Genomic DNA, 17,665 nt, shown 5'->3' with positions numbered 1-17,665 from the left:
ATGTTATCATGTAAATATAACTACTCATTAACAGTTGTATGTTATACAATTTAGACGCGCTACCAAATACCTGCATATATTACCGAAAAATTCGAGCTTTAAGCTAAAATCAAAAGTCAAATGAAAATATAATCACTTGACCCTAAAACATATCCAATTAAAGTAATAAAGTTACCTGGTACTGAAGCTATAGACTTCAATATAAACAATGACATCGACCCTGCTGCGTCGGAGAAGCAAAAGAATAGCGGAATCTGGCGTTCTAGAGCCTTCTCACGGGTCTTCTGGTGGTGAGACCGCGACGAAAACTCAAAATAAACGCAGGAAAGTCATAGATGCCACTACTAGTACGACTGCTAGTACACATAAAGCTACAAAGGAAGAACGATTGGTACAATTAAGATCGGACTTTAGTTTGCTTGCCAATGAGCTATTTCAACTTAAAGAGTATGGGTCCATAGTATTTTGGAATCCACTGGAAATCAGTCCTTATTATGGAGGCGATCTCAATACATCAACGGCTTCATCATCTAATCTTGTTGGACAGTTCAACGATTTTTTGCAGTTGTCTGGGTATGTGCTCAAATGGGATGAGGCCATAGAAGACGATGACGAGCTAAAGAGTTTGCCTTTGAGATTCCAACGGAAGAAATTGGCAGAACGAGAGCTTGTTCTAGATTCCAAGTTCCCCTTCCGCCAGCAAGTAATAGAGGATAGCATTAAGCGAGAAAGGCACATATTGCAAGTCGCAGAACAACTGCGAGAGGTTGAGCAAAGCAAACTGAAGTACGTAAAGAAACCGCAAATGAGCAAGAGCAAAGCGAAAGCCAACGGGAAAATAACAAAGAGACAGTTGAAGGAAGTTGAAGATGATGAAGAAGAGCAAGAAGTGGACGACGACGAAGAGGAACAAGAAGTGGTGGAAAATGATGAAGAAGACGCAGTTGACGATCAAGATGAGGATCAAGATGAAGATGTATCTGAATTGGTGAATCAATTAGATGATGATCCTCAAGAATCCGACTTTGAATGCCCTGATACAGATTTTAAGTTAAAAGCTATAACTTATACCATACCTCCTCCACTAGTTACACATCCATCGCACATCCCTGGATGGCAACCGGAAACAAACCAAGACAACATGTTGAACGTGTTGAACGGATCCCATAATCGTGAAATAATAGATTTCCATCCCGAGCCATTAAAGGTTATATCATCAAGTTCAAAACAATTTTCGGTGCCTATAATTGACCAAAAGTTGAAACACTATTTGGAAACGAACAAAGTTGCCATTATTGATGAAACAGCCCAGGTCGACTACACTGGAAGCATAGAGGAATACGAAAGTATAATGCAACAACAGGAAAGATTAATGCATAAGTTGCGTCAAAAGGTAAATGTGGAAAGCCGGTTAGTATTACATGGTGATAAGATAGAGCAACGGAAAACAGTCCTTCCACAAGCACATGTTAAACAAGCATTGGATCCCTTTAGGGCTAACGGGTATACCATTCCAAAAATACAAGGTAACTCAAATAATGCCACTCATATTGACCACCTTTTATCTCAAGGTGCATCCTTTTCTCGAATCCACCAACAAATGAGAAAGCAGCATCAGTTGAGAGCACGTAAGATAGCCCAGATGGTTGAGCAACACTTCAAGAAGAAGAAGGGTGAAAAGGAAAGGTTAGCCAAAGAACAGGAACAAAACTTGAAGCGTATTGCTAGAACGATAGCTCAAGCAGTTAGGAAGAGATGGATGCAAGCTAATAAGGTTTACAGATATCTTCAACTGGAGAAGGAAGAAGAATTGAAGAAAATAAAGGGAAGAGAACATTTGAGTCAAATGCTAGAGCATTCCACTCAATTGTTAGAGGCCCAATTGTCCAAAACTTCAGCCTCTGCCACGCCTACTAATGAGGAAGAAGTAGAAGGAGAAGAAGAAGAAGAAGAAGAAGAAGAATTGGATCAGAGAATAAACTCTGACGATGAACTTAGTTCTAACGAATCAGAAGATGAGAGCAAGGAAAGCATTGACATGGATGACTCTAAATTAACAGTTGAACAATTAAGAGTGAAGTATTCAAACTTGCATAGTGGAGAAACGTCGGACGTAGAAATGGAAGCGGAATCAGTATCAGAGAAAATGAATGGCGCCACCAAATTACCAACTTTTGCAGATTCTGATGATGACGAAAGTGACTTAGATGTGTCTCATGGAATAGGAGCCTTATACAATGGTGAAATAATTGAGCTAACTCCTCAACCAGAAGGTTACAGCGAAGAACAGAAGTTAATCATTGAAGCTTCAGAGAAAGGTGATGCGAATCTTTTGGAATCAGACTCTGATGGTAGTTTGACTGACTCGGGTACGAATTCCGGTTCTGACTCTGACTCTGACTCGGAAGCATTATCATCAACAGAGGAAGAAGCTTTTGAAAAGAAGCAAAGCTCATTGGGAGCATTATTTGGGGATGCACTTGAGAATGACGACGATATGAGTGTGGATAGCATGTCAGTTTCTGAGGATGATGATGATAATAATATGTCATCGACTACTGAAGATGAAGAAGAGCCCACTACACCGAAGTCACCCTTGGAAGAGCCTGTATTTGAAGAGGAAGAGGTCAATGGAACCAAAGTTAGAGATGTTCCACTTCCATCATTGCTAAGGGGAACGTTGAGACCTTATCAGAAGCAAGGTTTAAATTGGCTAGCCAGTTTATACAACAATAACACTAATGGTATATTAGCCGATGAAATGGGTCTTGGTAAGACAATTCAGACCATATCTTTGCTATCCTATTTAGCATGTGAACACCATGTATGGGGACCACATTTAATTATTGTTCCAACATCAGTTATGTTGAATTGGGAGATGGAATTCAAGAAGTTTGCACCGGGGTTCAAAGTGTTGACCTATTACGGTTCACCACAGCAAAGGGCCCAGAAGAGGAAAGGTTGGAATAAACCAGATGCATTCCATGTTTGCATCACTTCATACCAATTGGTTGTTCATGATCACCAGTCGTTTAAAAGAAGACGTTGGAAATATATGATTCTTGATGAAGCACATAACATCAAGAACTTCAGATCCACAAGATGGAAGGCTTTGCTTAATTTCAATACTGAAAACAGATTGCTTTTAACTGGTACACCATTACAGAACAATTTAATGGAGTTATGGTCATTGCTTTATTTCTTGATGCCCTCTTCCAAAATGAACCAGGCAATGCCAGATGGGTTTGCTAACTTTGAAGACTTCCAGCAATGGTTTGGAAGACCTGTTGATAGGATTCTTGAACAAACATCCAAAGGTGGTACCAATGATTTAATCACTGATGATGATACAGTAATGGATAGAATGGATGAAGAAACAAGAACCACAGTGGCCAGATTGCATCAGGTTTTGCGTCCTTATTTGTTACGTCGTTTGAAGAAAGATGTTGAGAAGCAAATGCCTGGGAAGTACGAACACATTGTGTATTGTCGATTATCCAAGAGACAACGATTTCTTTATGATGATTTCATGTCACGAGCAAAGACTAGAGAAACTTTGGCTTCTGGTAATTTCCTTTCGATTATTAATTGTTTGATGCAATTAAGAAAAGTTTGTAACCATCCAGATTTGTTTGAAGTCCGACCAATAGTCACTTCGTTTGCAGTTCCATCGTGTGTTTCCTCTAAATATGACTCTGAGGTTCGGATCTTTGAGAACTTAATTAAAAAAGACGATAGTCAAACTGTTGATACCAACTTTATGAATTTGGATATCACAAGCCATGATAATTTGAACCATTTCACTTCTGAGTCAATATCTAAGTTACAAACAGAGAAGGAGTTCACAGAACAGATTCAGAAGTTAGATAAGCTCATTGAGGAAGCAGGAGATTATGAAAGTGCAAACCCTTCTGACTATTTGGAGTACTACAGACATACCAAGGCACAAAAACAGAAGGAAGTTCGTGATAAGATTGAACAAATGCTCTATGTTAATAAGATGAGATGTTCTCGTAAGCCTATACTTGGAGACTCGACGCTTGAGTTCATTAAAAGTGCAACCAAGAATAAACAGGTTACAACTGACGTCTATGATTCAATGGTGTTGAACATTCCGGAGAGAACAAGCAAGATGAAAGATGTTATTGAAAAGTATTCAGTGCTTACCCCAACTGTGGTGACGTTGGATATGAAAGACCAATTGATACCATTGCAAACTCAATATAGAGTTCGAGAAGAAGTCCAGAAGGGAGCTATTACCAACCCCTTCCACCATTCCCAAGTGAAATTATCTATTGCGTTCCCTGATAAATCGTTATTGCAGTATGATTGTGGGAAACTTCAAAAGTTAGCTACCTTGCTTCAGAATCTTACAGCTGGAGGTCATCGAGCTTTAATTTTCACTCAAATGACTAAGGTATTGGATATTTTAGAACAGTTTTTGAACATCCATGGGTATAGATACATGAGATTGGATGGTGCCACCAAGATAGAAGACAGACAATTGTTAACCGAAAAGTTCAATCGAGATAATAAGATCCCCGTGTTTATTCTTTCTACCAGATCTGGTGGATTGGGTATCAATTTGACCGGGGCCGATACGGTTATCTTTTATGACTCTGATTGGAACCCTGCAATGGATAAACAATGCCAAGATCGTTGTCATAGAATTGGACAAACCAGAGACGTTCATATTTACCGGTTTGTTTCTGAATATACCATTGAGTCCAATATACTTCGGAAAGCCAATCAGAAACGTCAATTGGATAGTGTGGTTATCCAAGAAGGGGAATTTACCACTGATTATTTCGGAAAGTTTTCAGTGAAAGACTTATTGGACGATACAGGATTGGTGGGTGTCAATACACTGAGTGCCATTGGAGCCAATGCTGATGATTTGACCCAAGCTGAAGATGAAGAAGACAGAGCAGCTGCCAAGGCTGCTATGCAGGAAGTGGCTCTTGATGAAGATGATTTCCTGGAGGAACATAAGGTTCCTGAGAATGAAGAAAAGGCTGCTGTTGATACTCAAGCCATTGATGCAGATTATGATGCAGGAGTTGGTCATACCGATGAATATATGTTACGGTTTATTGCTGAAGGGAACTTCAATGAGTGATAAACCTCTATAGGTTAAAGTGATCACGGGACACCTCGGATTGTCACGTGATGGTTGGAAATGGATACAAAGTCCAGTGATTTAGGGTATCCAGATACCACTGTATGAAGAGGGCATCTCGTAGGTATCATAATGATATCATACCTACGTACTTACATACATATATATACATACATATATAAATACATACATATATAAATACATACATATATATCACATAAACATGTAAACTAATTATAGTTACCAGTTTAATACGGGTCGTGCCCCTACCAGACACACTCATGGTCGACGTTACCGATAATGAAACGATAAGAAGACACAGTACTGGCTACTCCTGGCAATTATATCAGACCCCAACTACAACCAATCATGTCATCAGGAATCCAATCGTTGTTGAAGGCCGAGAAGGAGGCCGCCGAGTTGATTAATGAGGCCCGGAAGTACCGTACTGAGCGGTTAAAGGCGGCTAAAGTCGATGCTCAAAGTGAGATTGATGATTACAAGAAACTGAAGGAAAATGAATTACTTAAATACGAACAAGAACATGCTGGATTAAATGAGACCATTGAAAAGGAAGCTGACACCGAGGTTGAAAGTGAATTGGTTACTATTAAGAAAAACTATGAAAGTAAGCAAAAGCAAGTGATTAGTTTATTAGTTGATGCTGTGACCAAACCAAGTCCCGAGTTACATATTAATGCCTAGTAATTATTAATATGAATACAAGTATTATTTTCCAAGTTTCTTTAATGCCTTGACGATTTCCCAAGTTCTGGTATCATAACCAGCTTTATTCAAGCTTGAAACAAATGTCCAGGCTTTGGTATCATTCTTTATGGGATAGTCAATTTGTGGAGGAATAGAAGTGGCTACTCCCAAAGCTCTGAATAAAGATTTATCCATAACCACTGATTTTTCAATACATAAACCTCTTAAACCTTCTTCACCTCCAAACTTACCGTAACCTGATTTCTTGATGCCTCCAAATGGTAACTGACACACATAAAATGTAGCAAAGTCATTAATGGCCACATTGCCTGTCTTTAATCTATTGGCCACGTCATTGGCGGCATTGAAGTCGTTGCTGAAAACTGACCCTCCTAATCCATACTCTGTACTGTTTGCAAGTTCAATGGCTTCATCCACATCACGTGACCGCACTATGGTGCATATAGGACCGAACACTTCTTCATTAAAGATCCTCATGTCTTTCGTAACATCTACCAATAGTGTAGGCTCAAAATAATGACCCTGAGGATAGTTAGGATGATGATACTGCTTGCCTCCATGTAAGAGGGTGGCCCCCTTATCAAGGGCGTCTTCAATGAGGTCTCCAAGTTGACTGAATCTGTTGTCTGAGATCATCGCACCCACATCGATCTCATCCAACTGGTCAATGTCTGAGCCTAACCGAAGATCCTTGATTCTGGACTCCAATATGGACACCAAATGGTCGTAGTTTTTAGGTAAGCAGATGACTCTCTCTATACCTATACAATTTTGACCCGCACTTTGGAATGTTCCTCTCATAATAACTGAAGCTAATGATTGTATGGTGTCAGTTACATCATCCAACACTATCACCGCATCCTTACCTCCTAATTCCACCACACACGGAGTCAACTGTTTCGCAGCACTGGCTACCACCTTATGAGCCACTGCTTTGGACCCTATAAACGTTATATGGTCCAACCCAGGATGCAGAGTGAAATGATCTGCAGTATCAGGAAAGCAGTAGCACAATTGAACCAAATCTTCATTAAGTCCACACAGCTTTAAGGCAGCATGAATTACCTTCAAGAACCAAACAGAAGACCAAACCACTTGTTCTGAGCACTTGATGATAACGGCATTCCCTGTGAAAAGACTGGCAATCACTGGTCCCATCAAGTTATGAAATGGATAGTTCCATGAAACAATGGCTGCAACTACTCCTAAAGGTTCATAACGAACCTCAGCTTGTTTTAAGATCCCAATGAGTCTATGAGCAGGTCCAGGTCTTTGAGAAGGTTTAAGTGCCTTCTCTCCATTAGATATGATCCAATTAAGTTTCTCCAATGTCACTAAGATCTCCCCCATCAGTGCATCCACTCTTGTCTTCCCACTGTCTCTACAGGCCACTCTAGCAAAGTCCTCTTGATGATCACCAATGTAACGAGCAAGTGTTTTGAGTAGCTTCCTTCTCACCATGAATGATGTCGTTTGGTAACCCTTTTGGGCCCTTCTAGCTCTATCTATCTTGTCATCTATATCATATGGAGTATGGGCCATAAATGTACCCAAATATTGTCCAGTAGCAGGACAGTAACTTTGAATAGAGGAAGGATCATCAGCCAATCTAATGGATGGAGGATTCAATCGACGCCCCTTCCAGTGAGGAGCAGCGGCTTCCGGAACTGCCACATGGAACTTTATGGGTTCTTCAGCTCCGTTATACCGATTAGGCCGTGAAGTAACATATCGAGCATAAAGATAGTAAATCAAGGGGACTAAAAGTGCCACTACCAATGTCAGAATTTGGTATTTGGATTGCCATCCGTTCAAATTGATATTTATCAGGATCATGTTCTGGAGACTATGGTCGTATGCACTCGTATATTGTAATTACCTGGAGTCGTATATGGATGCCGTATATCGGAAGCCGTATATCGCAATTCGTGTATTGCAATTCGTATACTGGAAGTTGTATATTAGTTGTGAGTGAGTACTAATGAATGATGGGAGCTATCGCAATGATCAATGTACTCCAATGCAATTACGAGTGAACAGCTGTAAATGGGAGGTACATACAAATTAGTATTGATTTTTCATCAGGAGCGGATCAACCTCAAATAGCACGTGATCAGGATCACATGACAACAAACGTGATATTTAATATATAATGTCTATTAGTTCTCTTCATCTGACCATGCCTCTGGTGGTGCAGTAAGACGCAGTTCCACAGCTTGGGAAAGTAACCGTGGATCAACGTAATCCATAAGAACATCTGTGACGGCAGACCCACCTCCTCCAATAATACCATCAATTGATCCTCCAACATTACTACTCTTGGGAGGGAGAGGATCATATTCCATCATATCATCTCTTGAAAAGATATCTTGTGGTAATCTGGCCATGATCCGACCTTCTCCGGAAAGGATAGCAAATCTAACAAGATTAGAAGGTATTTCGTGTTCGACATTTGTAAGTCCCAACATATCTTGAAGAGCAGAGAACATGGATTTTTTATTCTTCTGACCTGAAGTAATTGTTTGAGTATTAAAGAGTTCAACAAGCCCATCACAAAGCCATTGGCGATGTTGTGCATTTTCCCAGAGTGCTCCAAACCGAACCAAATATGTTTCCGCTTCAACAGCTTCACATGCACTTGGGGTTGCCTTGAATTTCACAGAGTCTTGATGACTATGAACTTCAAGCAACTTATAAGAAAGATATGGGAATCGATTATATGCCAATTTTAATCTTTCTTTAGCCTTTTCCTTCTCATTCAAATGAAGTAATGCTAAAACACTTGAAAATGCAAGTCCGGGAGTCAACCAATGCTCATAAGTTGTTGCTAATGGTGATTCAACAAACTTTAAAATATATTTATATTGTTCAGCCTTCATAGCATAGAAATCAATGAAATAACGGACCCCAAGTGGATCTTCTGCAGGTGATAAAGCCAAAAGCCACTTACAATAAGCAGTGCCCGTTGAAAATGTGGCTCTTTCACCTAACCCAATAATGTAACGGAATAAACACAAGTAAAACTGTCTATTCATAAAACGACAATAAGGTAATCTTATTAATTCTGTTTTCCCCTCTGCCAATAAAGTATGGAATGAAGGATGGAAACAACGATCAAATGTGAAAAGCGCCTTTTCTATTAATGAATTAGCAGCCAGCTTATTATCACCCTGTCTTAAAAGAACCATAGCAGTTTGTAAAAGGGTCGGCGTATGATACGGATTTGTTTGGAGTTGTCTCATGAGAACCTCTGGATTAGGATACAATACCACAGCATCAATGAACATTGCATCTGCTGCCTTTTCACTAGAACTATCAACTTTGCCAAACTCAAAGTATGTCACACCCAAAGATGAGGATTCTTTCTTCAACCGGGAGATTTCATAGTGGAATCTCTCAAGTTTGGGTTCATTCATATTTGTTTCTTTATAGATGAAATACTCCACAAGAGGTTCAGGAGCTGATATTTCATCCATTGTCATTGGTTTGATAGTAGTGGGCAAATAATCATCTTTAATTCTTGTTAATAAGAGTTTACGAGATGTACCTGGTACTGACTTACGGTCTTTGCCACCCCAACCTCTGGTCAATCGGGCAATTTTCTTGAACTGTTGAAGCACTTCAGGAGAAATCGCAAGGGATGTGGTAGAATTGGCATCATCTATAGTTTCCATAGAAAGCTTACCAAAGAGTGCTTGAAGCTCATAATCAGGATCTAAATTCTGGACATCTTGAATGGAAAGGAGAGATAAGCTCAGTTGTAATCGTTTTGTAGTAAAAAATTTAAAGTCCACATCACAATGTTCTACTGGGACGTTTGAAATGTCATATTCTTCTTCCCAATCCTCTTCCTCCTCGGGATCGACCAGTTCTTGTGCTTGTGATGAATTTTTGAAAGCCCTTTCCTTCTCTAGTTCCGCAAGTACCTTGTCAAGCTCATCGTCACTGTTGCCTTCTGTTTGCTTGATATTTGAAGCTGACTTCAGTTTCTTCAGTTTCTTCAGCTTCTTCTTTGGTTTGGACTCGGTCTTTGGTAATGGTTGATACTGTGTATCCGATTTGTCCTCATCTTCATTGCCATCATCGTTGTCATCAACGTCATCATCGTTTAGGAAAGCAAAGGCATTGAACGACTTAGCTGGTGGATTCAGTACGTTAAACTGCGGTTTATCATCAACATCTTCTTGTGGTTCAGGTGTTGCTGAGTTTTCTAGTCTTTGTCTCTCCAACTTGCGGAGTTGTCTTGAACTCATGATAGTAATGAGCAATGATCAGTGTACAGTGTACAGTGTACAGTGATGTTCAGTATAATGCACCAGTGTAGTATGATCAGTAGAATGTGACCAATGTGATGTCACCAGTATGTTGTGACCAGTGTGATAGGACCAGTATAGTATGGCCAGTACTATATAAGCTTGTGTACCAAAGTAGGAGTTTGTATAAATATTGGTCCACTTTTCTATCGGTCGCGCTTGGTATATGGCGTACACTACAACCTTATATACCACGCAGTACGTCCGTGCCAAGTGTATTGCGTATGATCACAGTTATCGTAGTATTGTGAGGCATTACTACAGTATCCTTTCAGTTTCATAGTATTGCCAAAACCTCATAGTATCACCACGGACTCATAGTATTAAGTCTCGTAGTACCAGTACCATCTTTTCGTATATAGTGTGCGGCTGCAACAATTGGGTGCGAAATATATTACTATCGCTACTACTTCTTCTTCTGCTTCTTCTTATGTCGTACGCTTCATTATGAGCTCGTTATATACTCCTACGAAGTCCAAAAGCTCGCCTCCAAGGTTTATGCTATCCAGTTCCCTTACTAACCATGATCCGAGGGCACACAGTAGAGCAAAGCACCGTTCTGCTCCATTGCATTGGAGACTAACAACATCACCATCAACAACTGCCACTACAAAATCTTCATCTTCTTCGTCAGTGACAGGTGCTGGATGCCATCCTCAGCATTCAACAAAAGACACGTTAGGAAACAACAATGATAATGAACAAACATCACCAATAACAAAGACCGCAAACGAGGCGTCAGCAGGTTCAGGCACGGCGACATCAGCGGGGGCAGCGCCATCGGCAACACAGGGGTATCTAAATGAACCATTCAATCATCTGGCCCTTGATTCCTTCTGTCAAGAAGTCTCTCCTGCAGTTCAGTCGTCGTTTGCTTCGTGTTTGATATCTCCAGTACCCAACGTCTCGTTCTCACCGATTGTGAAAGATGAATCATTGATTCCCCTCCTACGAACTCTTTACGAGTTACATGAAACAGAAATAGCTTATGTGGACGCTCTAAAAATTTTATCTAGCACTTATCTAGGCGACATCTACGCTGGAATGCCAACCAATGAAGCAGTGCCTATAACTGTGCTCAAACAACTACTGGAACAAATGCTAACAGCACATTCGGCTATTGCCAAAGGTTTATGGGACATTCTAAGTTCCAACACACTATCCGTGGCTCAAATGACCGTTCTAGCTGCGAGATTAGTGGCATCAAACAGTGAAACCAGCTTCTACTATGAAGAATACTGCAATAATTATGGTTTCGCAATGAGTATTCTTACCGATAATCAAACTTCATTTCCGGGGACTTCTGTTACCAACAATGAGGTTTTAACTGCATTAAGAAACTACTTGGAATTGGTTCAACCGGTGGCTCGTAAAGGTGATTTGTCCCTTGAATCACTAGCGCTGAGACCGCTCATGAGAATCCCCAAATATCGTCTACTTCTAGAACTTATGGAACGACGTTTGAATAATGAAAATGCCAGACCAGCAGTCCATTATTACGTTGAAAAGGTGAAAGCTACACTAAGAAGAATCAACGACTCAGGCAACGAAAGATCGGGAACTATGGGTCTGAATCTAGATCTCGGTTCATTCTTTGGTCGAGACAGACTAGTAGGTAACTCAAAACGTACACTAGATTTCTTTGGTATACCACAATTAGTAGGTGCTCTTACTGTTGTTTGGATAGAGGGTCAAACAAATGTCAAATATAGAGATATGGCTTGCTTTATTTTCAAAAGCCATTTGTTGTGCTGTGAGTTACATCTGTTTTCCATGTTGAGAAGAAGAAAGAAGTTGAAGGTCCGTTTCTTAATACCCTTTTCAAGATGTAAGTTATACTCCAATACAAAGGACAATGGAAACGGACTCTATACAACATACCCTTACACTTTGAAGATAGTTTTGGAGTCTAAGCTTCTTCATTATGAAGTGATGCTTGTATGTTTGACTCAGCGAGATCACCAAGTATGGGCTCAACATCTTTCAACATTTATCAATGAAGTCAATGGACCATATAAGCTTGATTTTTCAATCCAAGATTCGGTTCCAACGACATTGATCCCCAACGGAATAATCCCGAGTGATTTGTGTTTGGAAGATGACGATACTTATCAGAAGCACAAATTCCTGTGCTACTTCGGACTTCCCGTTTCGGTTGCCGTAGTTTTGGGATTCTATAATATCGACAAAGTACCTGATCCAATATTTGCTGGTTACTATAACTTGGCGAACGATCTTGACTTGCACAAAGAGGGGAGAAGCATCTTTATACGACTGGCACCACGGGAGACACTTGAGAGGGCTCTTTGGAACCACTGGAGTAAAGAGTTACCACGATACTTTGCCCAAAGTATCGAGAATAATAGGGTCCATAAGAATGAATGCGAATACGCTGCTGCTTCATCGCCCGAACCTTCATCTGTTTATTCGGATAGCCTTTTAGCATCAGCTGAGGTACTTTCTACGGGCATGAAAATATCAGAAACTTCAATTGAACTAGAACTACTTGCCAAAGCAAATGTTGGTCCTTTGTTAATTAAACTACATACTCTTTAAAGATGTTCACTGTGTTTTGCATATATTAGATCAATTTCTAAACTACTTAAGTTCCTTGTTCCTTACATCGACCGTGTTTCTGTCTTCACCATTCTTCAAGATATGGGCAATTGCCTTGTTGACATCCGCAGAGCCGAACTCATTGGCCAATTCAGCTTCAGAAGCAGTATCGAGGTCTCCCAGACTACCCTTGGAGGTAACAAAGACTTGAAACACGGAGACAAAGTCCACGAGATCAATAGAAGGGTCCTTCTTGTACTTCTCCCACATTTCGGGTTCATCGACAAATACGATGAAGTCGTTGTCCGTGCCTTTGAGGAAGATTCTGTGTGGGTCTGGCATAGTATGTTAATTCGTTGATTTTTGCAACTATTATAGTTTGTAGCTCTTGAGTACTAATAACTAAAAGGGAGGAAAGCGAGAATTTTAATGAATTATTACTAAGTTTTCAATGTAAGTTAAGTGGCTATTGGGTCCCTTTTATGGACTTTTTGGGTCAAACCATTAGGTTGCTAAGTTGACGTTGTCCTGAGTCCAGCCATGACGCAATAATACTACATGCAATAATTCGGTATTCCACTGAGGAAATACACAAATCACGTGACGAGATCTAATTATGGATATTACACTTAGTATTTCTTCATCAACTCTAATGGGTAGCAGGGAGCAAGAAAATAGGTACTACAATATGTTAGGCTACGTCACACCGGTTAAGCCATCTTGAGAGTAGGCAATACCTGTGTATCACCTTAGAATAGAAAGGGATGGAAGGCGTCTGTGTTTTCATGTTTGTGTACCCCCCCACAATTCCTACTACAGGAAGGAAGGATACGCATCACGTTGACGAAGGTAATGAAGATCTGGTGACTAAGATCTTTAAGCTTAGTGAACGAAGCATAGCTAACGAGTGGTGTTGTATCTTGTGAAATCTTTTCTCTTAGCTTGAGATATCCAGCCTTCATTCCTTTAACCGTGTGCCGCACTTTGCAAGTGGTGAACTGTCATGTTTTCATACAAGCGACAGAAGTCTCTAAGGAGTCTCAATTGAGTGACCTGATGATAGATCTATGTCACTTTTATTCTCTGCACGTTATCGAAGTCGATATTTTGTTGGTGGAGGAGTTTCAGAAACATTTCCTTCTGAACTTTATATAGCGACCTGAATTACCCATTTGGGACTTCAAAGGGACCACAGCAAAACTGAACCACTAGATTTTTAATGCTCCAAACATAATGTGTGTATCTTCACTTACCGGATCGAGAATCTAAAGTACTTGAATCTGTTACATGGTGAAGGAGATGTACGCTGTGTTAGATCTTACATTAAGTAAAATTAAACATGTGCCCATTGACACCCCAATAACCATCAACTATATAATGAGGTCATTTGTCTTTCCGATTGACCATTTTTAATATCTCTTCTACATCACCATCCTTTAAACACTCAGCTCTCTCTCTATTAACTATCGAAACATTTTCTTATTATCATGAAATTTCCAACTATTGCCCTCAGTTCTATCGCTTTGACATCATTAGTCATTGCCGCACCTGCAGCCACCAGTACTGCTATTGAATCTGCGCCATCTGGAGAAGTTACTACTCCTTCAGGTTTAGCTATCCCAGCGGATGCTATTGATGGTATTGTTGTTTTGAAAGATGACCAAGACGTTGTTCTTGCTAACTTTGATGGTACTCCTGGTTTAGTGCTTGTTAACACTACCATTGCAAACGGTATCCTCCTGACTCTTAACGGCACCACTGGTGAACTCACAAAAAGAGACGCTAATGCCGATGCTGAAGCCGATGCCGAAGCCTTAAGAGTCAGATGGGGATTCTTTGAACCATTTGTCAAGCGTGATGCTAATGCCGATGCTGAAGCCGACGCTGAAGCCTTGAGAGTCAGATGGGGTTTCTTCGAACCATTTGTCAAGCGTGATGCTAATGCCGATGCTGAAGCCGACGCTGAAGCCTTGAGAGTTAGATGGGGTTTCTTCGAACCATTTGTCAAGCGTGATGCTGAAGCCGATGCTGAAGCCGACGCTGAAGCCTTGAGAGTTAGATGGGGTTTCTTCGAACCATTTGTTAAGCGTGCTGCTAATGCCGATGCCGATGCTGATGCTTTAAGGGTCAGATGGGGTTTCTTTGAACCATTTGTCTGATTGTTAGACTTTGTTTTTTTTTTTGGCCTATATACTTCATCTATTCAAGAGTATTTGGATTCGTGCCTCTCGTTCTATGTTTCACCACTCTCCCTTTGTTTTCTTTTGAATATAGTGGTTTCAATCAAATGTTTGCTTTCGTCAATCAAATTTGTACCCAATTGTAATAAGTCCAAAACTCAAAAAGCTGCAACTGTATGTTCTATTTTTTAATCTATGAAATTTATATGGCATGAAGCTGACAGTTAGTTACAGTCGAATCAACAGTAGTCCGTGATACAAATCTTTTGCAAATCAAATGTAAGTACCCGAATATTAGTGACTATATATTTTGCAAAGATAACATATCATAATAAAGTAACCATCCATTATATATGACAATTGAGGTTACTTAGCGTCGGAATATTATTATTTCGATTCAAATGGCTGCAAAATAAAAAGACGCAGGTCAAAATAAATAATCCGTAATGGCGCGTTCAAAGCGCAGACATTTTATTCTAATGTCTGCATTCAAATGCATTAATATATAATGTAGGTATTAACCTTTAACCCACTTAGTCACCTACATTATTGTCAAATCCTTACACCTATATGCATTTAAATACTTGCATAAATATCAATATCATTAGAACGTTAACATGCATCTTTACACATTGACAGATTATGAAATAGACACTCGTTGTAAATGGTGTAAAATCTTGCTTATGTAATGAGACGGATTTAACCCTTCGCACCGTAACTTCCGAACCCATATAAACCTACAAACTTCTTTCCTAACAACTTCTTTTCTAGTCTACTAACAACAAACCATGAGTAAAGTCAAGGACGGCATCACTGGCTTTGGAAGTACTGTTGGGAGTCATCTCAAAGGTGCTGGCAATTTTGCAGGACATCACTTGAATCAAGCAGGGTCTAAGATTCTGGATCTAAGCCATGACATGAAGGACAAGGTAGTTGGGGCAAAAACATACGGAATTGAAGATGAACTCATTGAGATATACGATCATAATATACGGAAATCGATTGGAGGATTAAACTTTGTATTGAAGCAGAACAAAGCCATTGCACAGAAACTCTTCCCTCGGTTATTGAAACGGAATAAATGTATTGCCGGACTTTTCATTCATCTCATAGGAACCAATTCGCTTTATTTCAAAGGAATTGACGAGTACTATGACCTTTTCCACGAAGCCAATGCATTGGAAGTTGTTCCGTCGGTTCATCCGAAAGACAAGCAATATCTAATTGACACTATCAACGAGGCCGTCGAAGGTTATTTGCATTCTATCGAGCAACTTGAGTATCGTGTTACGAGTTTTTCCAAGCTCCATACAAGTTCACTTGAGCTTCGGATCAAGTCGATGAACCATAACTTGAAGGGGCTCTTGAAGTTGATCAAGGCCAGAAGAAAGTCTCAGAGAGAAACATACTCTTTACAGGGTAAGATCGATAAGTTAAAGAAAAGAACGACTCCCTTGGAGGATAAGGAAGAGGTGCACCTTCAAGACTTGGAGAATAAGTATAAAATTTCCTTAAAGTCCTTCACCAAATTGGATCAACGCATAAGAGATGTTCTTCCCCATGCCACATCATTTCTTGATGAGTTTGTCGATGGTATAGTCAAGATCCAGTTATACACTCAATTGGATATCTACCGAGATTTCCAGAAGACCACCGAGTTCTTTTCAAGGTACGTTGGGATCTTGAGCAAGGACGGAACTATTCCTGACTATGAGGAGATCATGAATGCGTGGGAAACCGATAATACAGCATCAAGAACAAAGATAGAGTCACTTGTGGCTCAGTTAAAGCATATAAAAGACACAGATGCAGACGCATCAGAAACAGACACAGTTGTTGCTGTTGAGAACAAGGAGATCCATGATGAAGACGAAACGTCTCGTGCAACCAAAGTTTTAAACAAAATGGGAGCTAAAATGACGTTGAAGTCACATCATTTGAAGTTAAAGGATCCAGTGAATGGGTTCTTCAATGATCAATATGAATCTGATCCCCTTAGTTCTTATTTGGAGTACGAAAACACTTCAATGAACCGAAACGAAACGTATTTCCCCCATAAGGTTCTTTGCATCAAAGATATTCATCCAGTAGGAAGTAATACTAAAAAGGGTCCACCATTACCTCCAAGATCCAGTACAGCTTCGGTTAATCTTCCTCCCCGAGAGTTAGCTTTTGAACGAAGACCACGAACAAATACCACCATAGCTCCATTCTACCAGAACATGTCGTCGGCAAGTTCATTTTCAGACGTTGATGATATGAATTCTGATGATGATGTTTCCTCGGATATCTCGTCTATATCTTCATTCAATGATTCCTATTTCTACAAAGATAAGGATTCAGATTCCTTAAAGAAGATTGAATTGACAAGAGCGTATAACAGACCAAAGAATGACATAGTGCTGTCTCCCTTAACAGAGGAACTAAAGGACTTAAAGGTTGCCAATGGGCTTCCAGAGAACAGTACAAGTGCCTTTAAGGTAAGCAAATTTGAGGAATTCTTTGAAAAAATGGTCAACTCAAAGAATTTACAGAAGGCTCCTTGTTCCAGAGAATGGACGGCATTATATGATTTCAATGGGAAGGAAGAAGGAGATTTGTCCTTTAAAAAGGGTGATATAATTGAGGTTCTCTTTAGTTTCCAAGATATGGATACTCTTTATCAAAGTGATGGAGCAAATTGGTTTATAGGTAGGTCCAAAACTAGTGGCATTGGAGCAAGAGTTGGTATGGCCCCAACTAACTTCTTTGCAAGGGAATAAGTGCAA

General features: G+C 40.0%; 8 protein-coding genes across 8 annotated transcripts; 5 read left to right on the top strand and 3 right to left on the bottom strand.

Moving 5' to 3' along the window:
- Window positions 1-208: 208 nt before the first annotated feature.
- On the top strand, window positions 209-5,119 carry SWR1 (chromatin-remodeling protein; the record flags this gene model as incomplete). The annotated part of the gene is made up of 1 exon (XM_043192327.1): window positions 209-5,119. The coding sequence occupies one exon, from the start codon at window positions 209-211 to the stop codon at window positions 5,117-5,119; it is 4,911 nt and encodes a 1,636-aa protein (XP_043048299.1).
- Window positions 5,120-5,488: 369 nt separating this feature from the next.
- Window positions 5,489-5,824, top strand: VMA10 (H(+)-transporting V1 sector ATPase subunit G; the record flags this gene model as incomplete). Its single annotated transcript, XM_043192326.1, has 1 exon — window positions 5,489-5,824. The coding sequence occupies one exon, from the start codon at window positions 5,489-5,491 to the stop codon at window positions 5,822-5,824; it is 336 nt and encodes a 111-aa protein (XP_043048298.1).
- Window positions 5,825-5,848: 24 nt separating this feature from the next.
- Window positions 5,849-7,684, bottom strand: MSC7 (meiotic recombination directing protein; the record flags this gene model as incomplete). Its single annotated transcript, XM_043192325.1, has 1 exon — window positions 5,849-7,684. One exon carries the CDS (start codon window positions 7,682-7,684, stop codon window positions 5,849-5,851), a length of 1,836 nt encoding a protein of 611 aa, XP_043048297.1.
- Window positions 7,685-8,007: 323 nt separating this feature from the next.
- On the bottom strand, window positions 8,008-10,101 carry KQ657_001529 (uncharacterized protein; the record flags this gene model as incomplete). Its single annotated transcript, XM_043192324.1, has 1 exon — window positions 8,008-10,101. The coding sequence occupies one exon, from the start codon at window positions 10,099-10,101 to the stop codon at window positions 8,008-8,010; it is 2,094 nt and encodes a 697-aa protein (XP_043048296.1).
- Window positions 10,102-10,608: 507 nt separating this feature from the next.
- Window positions 10,609-12,717, top strand: KQ657_001528 (uncharacterized protein; the record flags this gene model as incomplete). The annotated part of the gene is made up of 1 exon (XM_043192323.1): window positions 10,609-12,717. One exon carries the CDS (start codon window positions 10,609-10,611, stop codon window positions 12,715-12,717), a length of 2,109 nt encoding a protein of 702 aa, XP_043048295.1.
- Window positions 12,718-12,759: 42 nt separating this feature from the next.
- On the bottom strand, window positions 12,760-13,059 carry KQ657_001527 (uncharacterized protein; the record flags this gene model as incomplete). The annotated part of the gene is made up of 1 exon (XM_043192322.1): window positions 12,760-13,059. One exon carries the CDS (start codon window positions 13,057-13,059, stop codon window positions 12,760-12,762), a length of 300 nt encoding a protein of 99 aa, XP_043048294.1.
- A 1,145-nt stretch (window positions 13,060-14,204) lies between these two features.
- Window positions 14,205-14,876, top strand: MFALPHA (mating pheromone alpha; the record flags this gene model as incomplete). Its single annotated transcript, XM_043192321.1, has 1 exon — window positions 14,205-14,876. The coding sequence occupies one exon, from the start codon at window positions 14,205-14,207 to the stop codon at window positions 14,874-14,876; it is 672 nt and encodes a 223-aa protein (XP_043048293.1).
- Window positions 14,877-15,685: 809 nt separating this feature from the next.
- Window positions 15,686-17,659, top strand: KQ657_001525 (uncharacterized protein; the record flags this gene model as incomplete). The annotated part of the gene is made up of 1 exon (XM_043192320.1): window positions 15,686-17,659. The coding sequence occupies one exon, from the start codon at window positions 15,686-15,688 to the stop codon at window positions 17,657-17,659; it is 1,974 nt and encodes a 657-aa protein (XP_043048292.1).
- Between the last annotated feature and the right edge of the window lie 6 nt (window positions 17,660-17,665).

The sequence above is a fragment of the Scheffersomyces spartinae genome (genome assembly GCF_019049425.1).
Source record: "Scheffersomyces spartinae strain ARV_011 chromosome Unknown scaffold_16, whole genome shotgun sequence".
NCBI lineage: Eukaryota > Fungi > Ascomycota > Pichiomycetes > Serinales > Debaryomycetaceae > Lizanozyma > Lizanozyma spartinae.
Note: the sequence above shows the minus strand (reverse complement) of the source record. Positions and strands in the feature narration are given on the sequence as shown.